Source organism: Psittacula echo (genome assembly GCF_963264785.1).
Source record: "Psittacula echo genome assembly, chromosome: 7".
Classification (NCBI taxonomy): domain Eukaryota; kingdom Metazoa; phylum Chordata; class Aves; order Psittaciformes; family Psittacidae; genus Psittacula; species Psittacula echo.
Window position 1 is genome coordinate 3,866,588 of NC_137740.1, and position 17,686 is coordinate 3,884,273.

Here is a 17,686-nt window from a genome sequence, read left to right on the forward strand (position 1 = left end):
GTGGAGAAAGGATTAAAGCTTTCTCCCTGGGCCTAAAAAATACCATAGAATACCGTAGCTTCTTGCCCAAAATGCTGGGCTTGGGAACCAAGTCATAAGGGAAAGACGTCTGGGTTAATCTAGGAAGACTTATTCCCCAAAGAACTACAAATGAAGTAAACTCAGAAGAGTTGCTAGTTTAGCCCAGGTATGTGTAAGCAGCAATGTTTTTGAGAAGCTGTCTGACTTCCATGTAGTAGCTATCCTCTAAAGACTGACTCGAGATACCAACTTGCCTCCTCGTGACAGTGAACCACATCCCAAAGGTCCAAGGTCTGTGTCACAGCTTAGCTACTGGCCTTGATTCCTGTCATCCACAGTTATGTGAAATGGCAACAAAGTCAGAAATAAAACTGTAACCTTAAGCTAACTCTTTTCTCATTAATAAAGAAGCAGCTCAGAATTTTGTCTGTCTCATACAGAGCAGAGAGCTCTCCTATTTCCCAACAACTCGTCAGTCCTCCTGTCTTAACAGTCGATAGAAGGTGACGGCAGCACGTCGAGTGCTGCTGTTAGCCCTTGGTTCCCGCTGCGTCTATACTTACTTGGAGAAGTGGGAGAGGTGGCCCCTCCTTCTGTTGATGTAGTTGGAGGTTTTGTGTCTGGCACTGGCAGAGGCACAGGCCTAGCCATTGGTGGCGGAGGTGGTGGTGGCAACATTGGGGTAGGAAGGAATGGATTGTGCACCTTGCCTTGGCTGCTACCATTGGGCTGCCAAAAAACAAGCAAACAGACAAAAATTATACTAAAAACCAGCTATTAGGAACCTCCAGTAATAACAATCTAGTTGAAAGCTATGTGCAATACATTTACAATCACTTGAGAGGTGGCAAAGGAAGCGCTGGGTCAAGCTCTCCAGCTTCTTCAAGGAATTTAGTCTCAAGCCCTGTGAACCTTGTGAAACTACGGAAATTCTTGCTTTTAAACATTTGTTCTGTTAGCAGCTGGTGTGAACTGCCCTGAATTAAATCCTGCTACTCTTTACATTTCCTGCAGCCACTAAGTCGTGCTCAGTGATGGTTGCAGCAATATTTTTAACCCCTTAAATCCCCCAGTTTTGTGTCTCTGCTATATCCTTAGGATATCAGTGCCAAGGACTCGAGTGCAAATTTCTTAAAGATACTGCTCATTAAGAGAAAAACCAAGCATTTTTGGTGTTCTTAAAAGTCATGCTGATATCTTATTACAGGAAAATAAATGAATATATATTAAAGTAACTGCTCTCCCACATCCCTTTGAGTTAGTAATAGTGCAGCTCACAGTTTAGTTGCCATTAGGATCAGATGGAGAAACGACTGAACTTAGAACTGCTTCATTTTACTCGCTGGGAAAAAAACCAACCCTCCCTTTGGACTGGGATGTGGTCAGTCACAGGCAGAATGGGCTCAGCTAAGTGTGGTCTTTCAATTAATCACCAGAAAAACCTGTCCACAAGTAAAAGTGTTTTCAAGTATCACAAAAACAAGAAGCAGGCTCAAAAAAATGCCTCCCCTTCCCCCAAGTTGTTAAGTTTACATTTTAAATGTAACGCAGCCTGGACACTTGAAAACCATACAGAGAGATGCCAAATACCATTACAGAGAGAAAGTAGGACAGCCTGTGAATGAGGTGTTCCATTTTAGTGACAAAAATGATGAGATCACTTTCGACAGCACTCTACAAATTGATCTCACTGCAGTTCTTCTGGCACTGAACATTGGCTTTTCCATTGATGATAAAAGCTCAGCTTTAAACACAGATCCATATTCTAAGTACTGCTAAAGAAAATAATATTTTAATTCCTGTTAGGGTTTCCATTAGCCTGAATTACTGGGGACAGAATACTCGTAGTGGCAAACACCTGAGACCTGATTTTCATGTCACCTGCTTTGGCACTGACAAAAGGCCTTAAAGGTGCAAATCACACTTGTGCTAGAGCAAAACTAGTTCTGGGCGTAAATAAGACTCAAATTCATCTGCATTTAACTTAATAGCACTCCTACTGACTTCAAAGACTGCAGTTACCAGTGTTTGCAGCAAGAAGCAATCCTTCAGGGATATTTATTTTTCCAACATCCAGTACCTTTAATAAACTAATATATTAGTGACATCTCTCAAACACTATCTTGTCTCACAATTAGGCCCCTTTCTGCCAAGAAGACCCCTGCTGTATGTTCATTGTGAGTGTGCTAACAGTTCATAATGCTGAATGGTTTGGGATAAATTAAGCAAATGAATACTCAAGGAAAAAGAAAAGCACTATATTGATTTGTTGTCTAGACATAAATGTATCTGCTAACATATTGCAGACATTATTCAAGGCCAGTACTGGCTGGAATAAGTCGAGTCAGTTTTTCTGCTAGGGAAAGGAAAGCCCTGAGAACAATATAGCTTATTAAATAAGTGTAATAAATTAGCTGCTAATAATTAAACTAATTCTCATTAACATTTTCAATCGTATGTATGTCAGGAGAGAAACAGTCATTTTGCCAGTTATTACTTCATTGGCTGGAAAAAGTTACACGCATTACATTTCATGAAATATTCAGAGCATTATTCTAGATTTGATTTACATAAAATTTATCCATTCTGTATTTGACCGGAATGCTATTGCAATAATAGCAAGATGATTCACTTTATTTGATTAAAAAAAAAAAAAAGAAAATGGTTATTTGAAGCTTTGGAACTCTGCTTAATTTTTCATAGAGATAAGGGGGAAAGATAACTTCTTACAGAAATAACAAACCGTAATAAACTGTACTTTTAACATCTTGAGTTCAAGTACTGGTCAACTTGATCTAAAGTGCTATAAGGCAGTATTTTTTTTCTAATGAACTTAGCTGATCTGAAACATCTGTTTCTCACCCTCCCTTTTCCTGCTCCTTCCCCCCCCCACTCTCCCCTGAACTTCAAAAATAATGAATAAAAATTATTCTGCCTTCATATTTTGTTAACCCTGGTTCCACTGAGGTTACAGCGCATGCAGCAAAGTCATTTGCGGAGGGACCCGAAAGGTCACTGCATCACCAACTTCTCTGGCAGTTTAACTTCATCTCACCGCAGTGTGGTCGAGTGGGTTTTTTGGGGAGGTTTTTGGCTGGTTTTATGAAATATTTCTGCAGTAGCAGCGTTTTTTTCCCATTTCCAACCCCTATTCAAGGTGTGCTCCTGGACGCAACATGCTGTTAAAATAACCCCATCAGCCCATGGTTAATTTTACATAGGACAAACACTTCTGAAGAAATAAAAACGGCTTCCTTACATTTAGGAACCCCACCTGTCCAGCCTGCTGACCAGCGTCGGGGCAGACAAGTTGGACAAACTCTTTCAGAGTCTCCTGAGGATGATAGCGGATTGCTGGGTGTGAGAAGTATGGCCCAGGCTGTTGAATAATGGGTGATGTTGGAAAATGAAGAGTCGATGGTGTTGCATGTGGACTTGCTATAAGAAAGAAAACAAAGAAGTTATATAGAGTTTTGCCTTTGGAAAAATCAAACAGTTTAAATCTACTGTCGTTTTAGTCTATTTTTTAAATGTACAGTAATGTTGATACATCTGATCTTCACAATTAATATATTAGACCACCCTGTGTCCTACACTCACTTCATCTAGATCCTGAAAGCAGACGGAGCCAGACATTTTGAAGGATTTTCTGTGTTTTTAGCGGACACATGTAAAGGAATGAGCAGCCCTTTGTGACAGTGAAAACTCTTCATCACCTTAACAGCAGTCTTCATCAATCAGGCAATAAGAATATGTATTTGGGAGATTATGGTTGATTTAAGTGGCATTTCATGTAACTTGGATTTGCACATATGAATCCATTTTATATTGTACTATAAATGGTTGATAATTTAAAATTTGGTCTAACACTTCCTGTTGTTGAGGGTTTTTTTTTTCCACCTCAGTTTAGGAACATTTATTTTAAGTAACGTGTTTTCATCTAATGAACATGCACAAAGTGGCAAGATCAGTCTGAAAATTCCATTTACATTTCTCCTGCATAACGTTGGGTTCCAACCTTCAGCAAGCCCCCAGCTTGCATTCAGGGATGAAGTTTAATTTGGTGAATTTATGGGCCAACAAGCCAGCTGGAAAATGGACTACAGTGAAGGTGTAAAGGTGCAATGTACACCAGCCCATTGTCAATGACAGGTTTTACCCTCAGCTGATTTCAACAGAACTGTAAGTGCAGTTTATAGTTCTTACACTCTCCTATGTTATGTGACACCTTTGCCCAGTTCCTTGGTCTTCAGGATATATTGGGTTGGACCTTTGTTAGCCAACTGGTTTCTACTGTTAGTTGTCACCATGAGGTAGCAACTGCTGCCATTCATAGTGCTATGAATTCTCCCTTTCCCCTCCAAAATGAGAATTCACTCTTCCTTTAGAATGGCCAATTGATCTGGTTGTGCACAAGCTCATCTGTAAATCAGTTTATTCCTCACCAGTCATCACTGCATCCCTGTTGCTCCCTTGGCATGCTATCCTAGTGAGCTTTCAAGGGTGTCCATGTGCATGTACTGCACTTGTACACCGCACATAACCACTTAGATAAAGTCTGTGCAAGGGAGGAAATATCCTACAGAAACTCGTGTGTTGGCTTTGAAGTTAAATATACAAGAGGGAAAAAAAAGCCTTTGGCACTTTTCAGAAAAGTTGGAAAGATGCAGAGAATAAACTCAAATTAAATACAAATGAGCAAACACTCATTTAATGACAAATGTTATGAAAACCCCCAAGTTAAATGAAAGCTAAAATCTGCTTCTTAGTCTTGTTCATCACCAGTTTTATAGTACGAGACTTTGTCAATGTTGTTTTCTTAAACGCTATTAAACCATTGGCAAATTTGGAGCCTGAAGATGTGGATAAAACATGTACTCAGTGACAGCAGCAAGGAAAGCTATTGCATTATCCTGTAACCGTCCACTAAGGGTTGGCTGGGCAGCACTTCTATGTACTTCTTTCTCCATGACTGGATAGGAATGATTGCTGTGACACCACCACCAAAAAGGACCACACTCATGCCTGGAGGGCTGATATGGGATGAATATGAAGCTCTCATCCTTGCCATAAAAAGCTCGCCTGCATCCTTGTTAAACCTACAAGACTTCCCAGTCTGCTCCCCTTAATGCTGTTTGAAATATTCACAACAGAAAGAGAAATGCTACTAAATGTGTGGTACTAAACAGGAATCCGCCACTGAAAGAAAGCATGGAGATGAGGAACTGAAAGGTAGCATGCAGCCTTAAACTACCTCTGATTAAAATAGATGGATATCCAGAGAAACTCTTTGGAAAGCATGGACTATACCTTTCTTACAGCAGCTAGACATTGTGGCATGTGGGCTGAACTGGAAAACAGTGTCTTCCCACAGCCATGCTGCAGTGCTTCGCTTGGGAAAAGGGAACAAGAAGCAGCATATCCCACACTCCCTGTTATGGAAATGTTGACAGTTATTCCATGGGCCAAGGCAAACACCTGTGTGCCCAGCCTGTTCAACCTGTCTGCACATCTGGGCTTATCTCTTTGTTTTTTCACAAACCTGGTTAATTATTTCTTGTTCACTTTTAAGGCAAATAGTTTTGTTCTGAGTTTGCATCTGAAATTGTAGCATACTTGAAAACTCTAGAGATAAAAACCCCAAATCTTCAAAGGAAGAAATAAAGGGCATTTTCCTGTCCCCAAACTCCTGGGAGAGGCTATAACTTTGAAGTGTGGTATCAAAGGGAGAGATAATGTGGGATTCACCTCAGTAAATGTGGGTGTCTGCCATGGAACTAATTAATGGAGAACTAAATAGAACTAATGGTGTCTAAGGAGACACCACTAACCAGACCACTGCCCTTTACTAGACTTCATTGACCACGCTGACTGGCTCACCAGTGGATGTGAAGGGAGCCCACAGGTGAGGTAGATACCTCCAGTCTAGACACACCTTCAGTTAGGTGAATTCCACCCAACATGCCAGCCTCTCACCTCCCTTACACCAACCCCGGAGGTGTAACTGCTTTAATGACACTTACATCATAGCCACTTTACAGGTATGAATGTATCATCATCGTCTCCAGGAAGAAACAGTCGCTTTATAGAGCTTGTCAAAACATTTCACCACAAACATTGGTTCAGCTAAAGTTGGTGGTAAGCATTTTGATGACTACGACAAAGTCTTCATGAGCATACATTTCTGTCCTTTTGATATAAAACATACTCTCCCTCTCTTTGTATCTCCTTTTAGAGTTTCCCTTTTCCATGTATGCCAAATGGAAGATGATGGATGAAGATAAAAGTGAGAAATGAAAATTTATGTGACAAACATCTAATTCAGTAAAAAAGTTTGGGATTCTTTAAACATTTATAAAAGAAGTTGCATTTAAGCACCAGCTCTGTTAATACTATTTGAAACTGTTACACAACCGCACTGTCCGTTGGACACATCTGGGAACAAATTCATTCCTTTTCTTCCGCTGGGTGAAAAGGAGCTAGAAATGCTATTTCAATCAAACAAGAAGGAATGAAAAATGGTACCCACGTGGAAATTTAAAGCTAGGTCTGAGACCACGCTATATTTAGCTTTTCCAAGGTATGGTTCTTCGTTTAATAATCTGATTTGCTATAGGAAAGACGTGTTATGGCTTTTAGGAATACTCATAAGCATGTAAGTAGCGTCCTTCTCTGTTGCCTTGACCTCCTCAGCATGTCAGGGTAGAAAACAAAGTGGGAAGCATTTGTCGGTGATCTTCCCAAAGAGAGAGGGAAGAAAAATGAATGCAGAAATAGCAACAATAATTCAGGAAGGGAAAGTGCCCCAAGAAAGTGCTTCCTCTTCAGTGTCTTGGCCAACCCCGCAGCACAGCCTCAGAGGGCTTTCTGCTGATCATGGGAAAGACTAGGGGAAGGAAACCAGACTGAACAGACATCAGTCCTCAGTCTGTGCCATATACTGACATGCAGGACTCATTTTCTCAGAGTAGATGGATTAGTATAAGAAATAATGAGTGGAATAATGATCTCCAAAAGGTTTGTTTTTGCAGTCTCTGACTGAGAAATACTGAATTTCTCAAGTAGGAAGGGCTGTTTTATAAGCAGAAGAATCTACTACTATTAAACTGATCGACAAACATTACAACTGTGCCTGCCTTATACTAGAGAGAAGAGATTAAAATGCTAAAGTCTAAAAACAGCTGGCCCAGATATAGGCCATTACTGTGATAGCTGTGTTGTGGCCACCAACTCTGGCATATGCGAAAATGGCCTTTCAGACAAGTTCTGAGTGCACAACACAACCGTGTGGCCACATATATGGATCCTCACAAACACTTGTTAATCAATTAAAAGACATCAGGCAGTGGAGCAGTTGCTGTTTTCCCTGTTTGCCTCTAAATAAGGGACAAGTGGCCATGGACAAGCTCCTTCAGTCATGATATTCAGAAACACTTCACAAAAATGATAAAGTCATTGCTTCCGAAAACCATGCCCAGGGTGATGCGAATTTTCCCGTGTCTGAGAAGGGGCTATTACTATTAGGTGCTTCCGATGGGATATTACAAGTCTCAATCAGTGACTGTAAATTTTTTGAGATCTTCAAATGGAAGATAAAATAGGTCTTTGTCTATTATTTATTTACTTATTGACTTATTATTTATGTATCCCTAAGCAGCTCCATGCTGCCAAACCATATTTCTCTTGGCGTCTTTCAGCCTGTGACATTTATCTTTTATTATTGACCTCACTACATGACATAAAATATAAGTCCTGCAACCTCTGAAAATATGTGGATTCCACATCAGAACTTCATTTCTACCTGCTTTAGGTACGGCGGAGTTGGACTATCGGGCATTATTAAATCTGTTACTTGTGGGGGGGCGGTTGGAGGCAGGCATTATCCTTCCATCTCAAGGCAAGCATAAATATTTCAAAGCACACATGATTCTAATTCCATTGAAGCTCATCTGAAACATCCCAGACTTTTTATTGAAAATGAGATGATAATGTATGGTGGCCTGCAACAGATATACCAGTATTTTAAAACTACTGCTATTGGGCCAAGTAATTATGCAGTACAGCTGTTGGTGCTACCCTGGATTCTTTAGTGGTTTATGAGTTCGTGGTGCTGTGCAGCACAGAAGTAAGAGGATTTTTCACAACGCTGAATTCAAATGTCTCGTTATGCTGGCCTGTCTTGTCTTTTCCCTTCTTGCTTTGTAGTAGCCAATAACAAACTAAGTAAGCAATAAAATGGGTTGCAGTCATCGATCAGGTTAGCACTTCACATGTCCGAGGCAAATGAAGACGAGCCAGTATTGTGAACTCTATTCAACGGGATGATCAGATAATAAAGAATCAGTTAATTTGAAACAGGTTATAGTTTTCTGCAGATACTTAGTACCCTTCTGAGGCCCTTCTGCTTGAACAAAGGAGCAGCCCTAATAAAGACGCATGGGATCCTTTCTCCCCTGGAACGCTCACTGATGTGGTAAAGGAACTTTGTGATCACACCTGCAGGGCTCAGACAGATTTCTCCACCAGCACGACCCAACATATGGGAAAGACATATTGATCCATCCACCTTCTATCTCCTCTTCCAGAAAGCCTTGCCAACGCCTTCGAGTCCAGATGACTGGATGATATTTCTTTCTTCATATAATCGTTTGAAGTCTTTGAAAGGGTCATTTAGAGTTGCTCTTCTCCTGCTCAGGGGAAGCCTACTATGACCCTACACTCCTGGCCTGTTCAAAGTAGTGGTCTGGGGAATGAAAACCACTGTTCCTTCACAGGCACAAGGGCTAGCCATAGAACCATAGATTCATAGAATGGTATGGGCTGGAAGGGACCTTAAAGATCACCTAGTTGCAACCTCCATCAGACCAGTCCAACAGTGGATTGGCTTCACAACACTCAGATACCTCCTCTGTAAAATGATAATTAAGTTTACTAATAGCTCATTAAACATTGATCAATCTTCCTAGAAATAGTAACAATATCATCATAATGAAACAGAATCATATTTATCAGCTTGTTTTTTTGAGGCCATTATAATTGGCTTCATTACAATTAAGAAAGTATTTTTTTTAAAAGCCATTTCCCTGGAAATGTTATGGAACAGTTTGTTCTGCTGCATATTTCTACTTCAGGCTTGGGAGCTGCTTTAACTCCCTGTGTGCTGTAAGCTTTCTCCTCGCATTTAAGTGATGCAAGTGCCAGTTCACATTATGCCAGAGGTATCCCACCCTTTGTACCCCAAAGGTACTTATTCTGAAAACTGACCATATTAGAGGACTAATTGGCTAAGCCACCACGCTGGCTGATGTGAAATGCTTTCAAACACCATGAAACAGCTGTGTTTATTGGAAATATGAAGAGTGACTTTTTAATAAGGAGATCTGGCAAAAATCCAGATTTGTTGAAAGGAACTTACACTTCTGTGGATAATACAATACAAGAGGTAAAGAATGGAAGCCTAAAACAATAGCTTTAAGCCCACAGATTTTTTTTTTTTGGTGAGGAAAGCAGTTACCCAAACAAGAAAAAATAAATAATGAAGAAACTTGGGCTGGGATTTGTAGAGGTCCTGAGAGAATTCATTAACTGCGTTCGAATTGCAATGGGAGCTGCGTCCCGTAACTCTTTCAAAGGTTTCTCCAAGTCCCCATCTTTCTTACTGCCCATTAGGAACAGACTTTAGGGTGATAAATGCAGAGCAATCTCTTATTCAGGTTAGCAAGGACTTGCCTCTATTTAAATACTGAGCTGCTGAGGGTTGGGCTGACCAGTCCTTGGACCAGCCCTATGAAGGGAGTTCAGATCACTGGAATACTTCAGTATTGCTTCAGTCCCATAATGGTTCACAAGGGCTGTTTAGTGTCATGTCTGTCAGGTCCATGGATGAGCTAAATTCAGACTGATCCTGTCTTGCATTCCTCATTTGCAGTGACAAGGCTGGGAAATCATGGGGTGGGAGAATAATAGGCCTTACTCTCTTAGTGTCGTTAAGATTTAGGTGTCACTGATACTTACTTTGACATTATATAGGCAAACAGAGGTGAAACATTCAAAATAGAATATAAACAGCTGACCAATGCAAGAGTTATACAAATACCCTAAATATGATGGATGGAGGATCTGTTCCTGCCCAGGGACATCAAAAAGCAGGACTGAATCGCAGGACATCCATCTCTCAGCTCCAGAAGTCAAGTGCAGGTGGTCGGCTAAGCACTGCTGAAAAAACAGACCTTTGGTATCTCAAGCTGGGGCTGGCTATCAGCCCCTCTTTGCTGCTCTGAAGACCAGAGTGGTGTAAGGCACCTGGATCCTTTGATCAGAAATACTCTTTCCATAAGAGATTCTGCAGGAGCAAGTGGGAGGCAGAGGGACGTTTTGCCAAGGCCCACGGAGTTCCTAGCAAAAGGAAAATACGCTTAAAGCTGTGTTTGGGCACAGGGTTTATTGGTGTACTCTGGATTGTGGAGTATTACAGGCTGTTTGTGAAAACCTGTAGAGCTGAACTGAGTGCTGGTTCCAGATTCTGGCATGGGCAGGGGGCCAGTTAAGTTAGCTATTTAGAGCAGACTGTTTTACAACATGTCAGAATTCTTCTGCCTTTGGGAGATCAGAATACTATAGAGCTGGTTACATAGGTACAGAAATAAAAACCATACCTATAGTAAGCACTTCTCCCTTTCAAGACTGTAGCTAGAGGTCAAAACCCCCCTAATTTAACCTATTTGTAGAATTTCCACTGCGCCTCAAATGCTGGCAACTTTTGCATAGTATTATTGTTTTTAATACACATGATGTATTCTCATGTATAAGATAAAAACTACTGCTAGGAGAATATATCATGTCTTTCTTATAATGAAATGCAGTTGATAAGTTTACAATAGAAATGTAAATTCTCTTAAAACCCACAACCTTTACGTGTGTGATGATATAATTCTGCTTTGATACTAAAAAGGGCATGGTAATGGAATCTGTGACTTTGGAGTGATATATTGCTGTTAAGTTAATAGGACTCCACATTCCCATTTCTAATATCAGTGGTTTTTTCCCCCTTTCATTCTGTAGATGGTAAGCTGATACTACATAAACATTGTTAAAGCTATAGTTCCACGCTACAGTAATTCACTTAACTTTAACGTGATTTATGGTTCTGTCAATAGAGGAGGTTGAAAATCCAGAGCTCTGATGCTTAAACATGGGTTCCATATTTAAAGCAATAATGTGCTTTTTGTGTGTGTCTGAAGCTAGGAGAATTTAGCATAAAGCAATGATAAAAATATTATCATTCACTGCACTGTTTAAAGCATATACTTTAACTTTACGTATACATCAAAAGGAGCAAGGAAACTGAACACAGAATCAGTAAAAGGATGGGTAAAATACTTTGCTCCTGCAGCACTTTATTTTTATATTATTTTTAGGGATGCCTGAAATCCTATTAGTAATTTTAACACTCCCCTTTTCTCATTCTTTTGCTCGGTTAGATCAGCTCCTTTTGTCAGGATGAGTTTAAATCTGGGTCCACTGTGTTAATCACCCCCCTTTCTTCTTCCTGGCACTTACCCTCCAGGCATTTTGCCTCTTTAGGAGATTAAGCGACCAAGTCATCTTGTTGCTCTAACATGTCCTCACTGGAGCAACATATTAACACAACTCCTCTGCAAAAGAGCCCTCTTTAGAAGTTTGCTGCAGGGATGACAAATTAACCCAGCATGGTGTCCCACACATCTATCTCAGTACAAATTATTAGTGTAATAGAGCTTTTAGTTATGCATTTATCTAGTAATTATTGAATGGTTATACAAAACGAAGCTGAGCAATCATGGCCCTTTATGAGGCAATCTCAGTGGGTGGTCTTACAGTTAATTTAGGGTAGGACTGTCTAAGCAGTTCACTCACACACAAATTAGCTGAACAGCCTGCTCCTTTAAATATTTCCTATGTCACAGGCTAACTCTTGACAATACAACAAAGGTAGAGTTTTAATTACACGGTTCCTGACTTTTGTTTAGCTGGAGCTTTAACTGTTTGCAAGCCTTCTCTCTCTGCCCTCCCCTGCCTGGGATACGGGAGGAGATGGCAGTTTGGGTAGGGTATCTCCTAACCACTAAACCCTGACCTTGAGGCCATCTGTTAGGGAACACTTTTTCCTCCAGCATCGTGTTATTTCAAAGGGATTGGAGAAAATGAAAATCTTCACCTACCCAGTCAGCTCTCCTGACATTGTAAACTCATCTGTGGGTCAGCGTTAATGCCACTTACAGTTTCTGTTCAACTTTCTTACCCTTGTGGTGTGGCTCTCTCCTCTTTTGGCTGTCCTACATTACCATCCGCTCATCTGAGGTGTCTACATAGGAATGAAGTTGCACTGCTTTGTTTTTGTCAGAACTCAAAGGAAAACAGAAGGTTACATTAGTCTGCCAGCTGACAGCATCGAGGAGCAGTCATGGATAGTTGTGTGAATAGGATATTACAAAATGTCCTTTTACACTGTGTAGCTCTGGAGTGAGTTAGCAGGACTCATCACTTTGGTTTGGTAGAAGCTGGTGGACCAGACAGCTAACAGGGGCTGATACTTTGGTGACCCTGTGGAGAGCTGTGATAGAGAAGGGCACAACATCCTCCTAGACAAGGGACATAAAGTTTGTGACACTTTGGCATGAACAGAGAGTACTGTCCTGTAGAGTTTCCCTCATAGGCCTTGTCCTGATAAAAAGCTAAATGGCAATGCGTATTATGGAGGAAATTAATATAAGGGGAACCACTCCACTAGTTGACTTTCATCCCTTCTTCTCTTTCTGCTCACACACCCACTTCCTTGGATTCTTCCCTTTGTGCTGTATTTCTTGTTTCTTGCAATTGTGTTTCTCCTTCATTTATCTTCCTAACATACCATCTCATTCTTATTTCTTTCTTCTTTCCTTGCCTTTTCTTCCTTGCTTTTTTGGCTTGCAGGATCTATGCTGTCATATTCTGTGGAAATGCTTGAATGCTCTACAGCACAGGCTGCTGGCTACCCTAGGTGTACAAGATTGTGGTAAATTAAACGTTGCAGCCAGCTCCAGATATAAAGTCACTAGAGTGTAAGTAGCACTACATGGAAGCCTAAAGCAACTTATGCAAGTATTGCTGTCACCCATAGCATCTGAATCCTTCACTGTCTGGTAAAGAGTGCAAGTGGGCTAATGTCTTGGAAACTTTGTAAGACGCCAGCAAGTACATGGTGGCTTTGCAATACTGTGGTGAGCTACACTGACCACCAAACCCTCTAACTCGTAGGTAACAAAAGTATGCTGTGTAGGAGATAGAGATCTAACTGCGTGAATTTTCAGTGCTTTGAAATAAATTTGAAAACTGATAGTGATGCTAAAGCCACCCTATAGGTGATCAATTTACCATCTGCCAGACACTGAATCCTAGCCACGCTGGTCCAGAGAAGACATATGGTGCATTCATAGAGTCATGCCCAAAAAACTGCCATCATCAAGTGAGGCTCCATGAATCACTTTGCTCGCTTATCACCAAAGAAACTTGGATCTTACCACCATCTGTTGGAACTACTGAGGAGTCACTGAAGCATTGGCATCCATGCGCCAGCACTCACTGCACATCTGGTCCTTTGGTCAGCCAGCTCAGATCCTCTCGGCTGGCTACTGCCCAGCTGGGTTGAGTACTGGCAGCAGCACCAGTGCAGACAGGAAACTAGTGCACAGGCTTCCACAACACAGTACGGACAAGTCCATGAGAACAGAGGTTTTCCAACTGGTTCATTGAATGGAGAACCTCATAGCTAAGAAACCTTCTCAAGGATCTCCTCCTCCTCCTCCAAGCAAGTTTTGTTTCCCAAATGAATCACTGGGAAGGGTACTCAGTATCCTGGGATACCCCAGCATAAGACATGCACTGTATTCTAAGGAATGTTTGGAAGCGTGTGAAAGATTTGGGAATATTCCTGAGAAGTTATAAATCACTGGTTGTCAATGACAACACCTGCCATGAATAGTCTACAGCTTCTTCTCTGCTGTCTATTTTGATCATGCTTTTACAAATGCATCTCATACACACATGCAAGTGATAAACTTGCACATACGAACATCGGAAGGAGATTGAACCTTCTTGTAATCATTCAGTTGGCTGAGGAGCTTACTCTGATGGTGACCTACTTACTCCTGGCTTCCCTTTCTCTGAAATCTCTGCAGACTGAGGATTAAATCTTGCTCTTACTTTTTTGGATACCAATCGGAATGACCTGCCACTGACCACTTACATACTGGGTATGTATCCAAAGAGAATGCAATGTGTGTACTATATTATACCTATCATTTCTGCAGAAAGATACAACTTCCAGTAACTACTGGTGGATATGAATTGCTCAAAGATTATATCCTCTCATACAGTTGCATTATAATCTTTATGTTGCCATTTCTGATACCTGAAAAGCTTCTCTCTTCTGCTCACTGTCCTAAAGTACACTGGAGGCAATGGGATAAAGAACAAAGCTGGATTTGCAGAAAATAATCCATCTCCGTATATGACCTTTTTACAAACAGAATGATTGTTGTAGAAGGGAAATAAACACAGACAGTGTGCTGTGGGAGAAAAATACTGAAAAGGAATGTCCAAAAAGAACAAAGAAAGAAGTCTGGAACAAGATTTTTTCCAGGATGATGACACTTAAAGAATCCATGGATGGATTCAGAGGGATTTTTTCCTCAAAGTCTGAAAGACTTTGTTTGTGAACAAGAATAAAATAGAAGATGCTTCTAAATGATGGTGCAGAAGAACAATTATGGTTAACCTGTTAGGAACCACAATGACTAGAAACTGTGTTACTTCTTTATGGAGTTAGCAAAGACATCTCCTTCCAAAGAAACAAAACTTGGGAACTGCAGTCATTGTGTTTGCTCTTTCAAATTCTGGCTGTCTTTGAATGCCCTTCTCACCTAGCTGATGGATATCCCCTGGTGCACAGAAAAAAGTCTGTGTGAAAACAGACTGTGGAAGAGATAGATTTAAACAAGGCCTCACCAGTGATACATCTCCTCTCTGAACCACGCAAAAAGCCAAAACACAGAGGGTCTAAACAGAGGCAGACAAAAGCATTCAATGATCTTGAAAAATAAGTGTGAGGTAAAACATAGCTAAATAAAGAAAAGCCTAATAAGTAATTAATCAACAACCCAAATGTAAAAGGCTAAACTTCTAAAAGACAGGAATTCAGAGTCAACTGATGTGCACTGAATATAATGTTAATGGAACATTCATATTATTCATACTTATATCACCAATTAGTAAGGCTTTTAAAAGAGGATATGTTTGCCAGATAGCTCAGGGCCAAATTTCAAGGGAAATCTGTGTAGGACTTAGATGCCTAAATATCTTCTGAGGATCTAGGTGTGTGCCTAAGGGTAATAAATAATTCTTAAGGGACTGACCACAACAAATCAAACTACAACAAGCAGATTTAACAAAGCTCAAAACCCCATGAAGTGCAATTCTGACCTCGCTTCAACTTAGTGCAGTAAGTCCACTACTTCACACTGCATCACCTGGACTGTGCAGACAAAGAGGCTCCTGATGGTTTACACTGTCCTTAGCAAAACCATGCTAATGCCAAACAGCCATTTCAAGATAATTTCTGGTATGGATTGCTAATATGTCTTTTTATGCTTCACCATTCAACCAATTCCTTAACAATGTTCTCCAAATGAGACAAAATTTCACAGCAGAAAGAAATGTCACAACCATTCATTCCTATTTTTATATCTTCCAAAAAGGTTTGTAAGAAGATTCATTCATTTGTGTATATTACTATGCCCAAGTGAGTTCCTTTTCAAATGTATTGCATCCAGTTTCCTAGGCTAAATGCAAATGCATCTTTCTAACAGAAATGTATAAGCACATCTAGACCCAGAGGACATCTCTTTTACTTGGGAAGTCAGTCAGAAGAGTACTGTGAAGGAAACCAGCCAAAGCATTGCAAGAACCAACTCCAAAGGAGTCTCCTAACAAGGCAGTTCTTTAGCACACTGATACCCACAACACAAGCACTAAAGGACTGGCCAAAACAAAGCCATAGTGCTGGAAGACAGGCATGGTTCAGAATGAGTGATGGGTCCCTATCTCAAGCAGTTAGACTCAATCTATGTTATGAATGGACACAAGCAGAAGACACTCTCTGTAACACACTCTGTCCCTTTCCCCACCCTCTTCAAATAAAACCCCAAGCTCCCAGAAACCACCTTAGGCAGTCTTGAATGGTCATCAGGAGTTTTGCCAAACAGCCCAGCCTAGCAAAACCAAATGCAGGTCTTGACAACTAAAACCTCCTGGTTATTGAGCTTCTGAAGCAGAGCCCCTCACTGAGTGGGTCACACGTGGCGATGACTTTCCATGGGAAGGCGCTGGGATGGACACTGCGTGTCCTGGCTAATGTTTAAGCTGCCTGGGGGCTCTTGGGTTAAGCCTCACCTCTGGGTCCTGTAATGACAGGTCGATGGTGCTGTGTGAAAGCCGTTCCAAGGGAGGAGGTCTGCGAAGGCGAGGGACTGCTGAAACCAGACTTCTCTGACTTCTTTAATGTAGTTGGCGATGGCATTCCTGGCAAGAATGATTGATAAGTGCAATTTAATAATGCTAGGTCATGGAACGACAGCCTATGCATTGTGAAAGTGGGTGCAGAAGCAGCTAGATAAACTTAAAGGACAAATGAAACGGAATACAACAGCAAGCTGAAAGCTCACTTTTACTTGTGGTCTTTTTTTTTGAGGCAGAAGAGGCCATGGTTTGCTCTGAGCAATGAGTACTAAAAGGCAGCCATATTTTTCTTTTGACTCTGAAATATGGATAAGATGCAGCTTATTATTGCTACTGAAACCTACTCTGCTTTATTTTTAGCAATCTGTAATAGCTGGAGCATTTGGATTTTTACAGGCTTTTTATGAGTTCTGTCTTTCACTCACTGGTTTAGTAGATTATTGCAAATGGATCTTTTAAATGTGCTGCACGACTCAAGGCACAACTAGAGAATGAAGTTTTCCGAGTTCAACCTCTGCCTCTCCTTACTCTCTTGACTTCAAAGGTACTCGAAAGTAATATATTTATGTGGCTCCCTTTTGCTTTCAGATTTTTTTAAAGGGTGAATGGTATTTGTGTCTTGATATTAGAAGCCACACTGGAATTATTTCAGAGTTGTTATTATGCCCTTGAACCATATCAAAGGCTTCCAATGAAAATCAGAGTTCAGTTGCCATCGGGTGAAACCTCTCCCGTGGACAGGCAGGACTGGTGTAACAGTAATAGGACCCGCTTGTTATACTCTGTAAGAGTAACTCCTGTTGGTATCATACCAAGCCCATGGCACCAAAGAAATTAGTGGAATGAATGTATTGCAAGAGGCTCTTAAAATCCAAGCCTTTTCCGCATATGGTTAATGCTTGGATAATACAGCGTATAGATGAAGAATGCGTATGTGTATCTCTATTATTTTTTATATCTTTATAGTTCTAGAGGCATATGGGCATTCTGATCATCTGCACATGCTCTGAAAACACAGTATTTCCAGTATATACAGTGCATCAGACATTTTGCATATCTGTAGGGATATAGCAAAACAAAGGTGCAGAATAGTTGAGATTTCAGGTGCAAAAGCGAGGTATCAGCTAACGTG

The 17,686-nt window shown here is 40.8% G+C and overlaps 1 protein-coding gene across 6 annotated transcripts in view; it reads right to left on the reverse strand.

The window, feature by feature from the left end:
- The window catches only part of NFIA (nuclear factor I A), a 258,085-nt gene that overhangs the window by 37,431 nt on the left and 202,968 nt on the right, over nt 1-17,686 (reverse strand). For 4 of the 6 annotated variants that reach the window (XM_080623779.1, XM_080623778.1, XM_080623777.1 and 1 more), the window contains 3 exons: nt 16,489-16,617; nt 3,281-3,459; nt 585-750 (listed from right to left, as the gene is read on the reverse strand). In XM_080623779.1, coding sequence (XP_080479905.1) covers nt 585-750; nt 3,281-3,459; nt 16,489-16,617 — 474 coding nt within the window. The remainder of the gene's footprint in view (nt 1-584; nt 751-3,280; nt 3,460-16,488; nt 16,618-17,686) is intronic. The other 2 variants (XM_080623776.1, XM_080623780.1) reach the window with 2 other exon arrangements.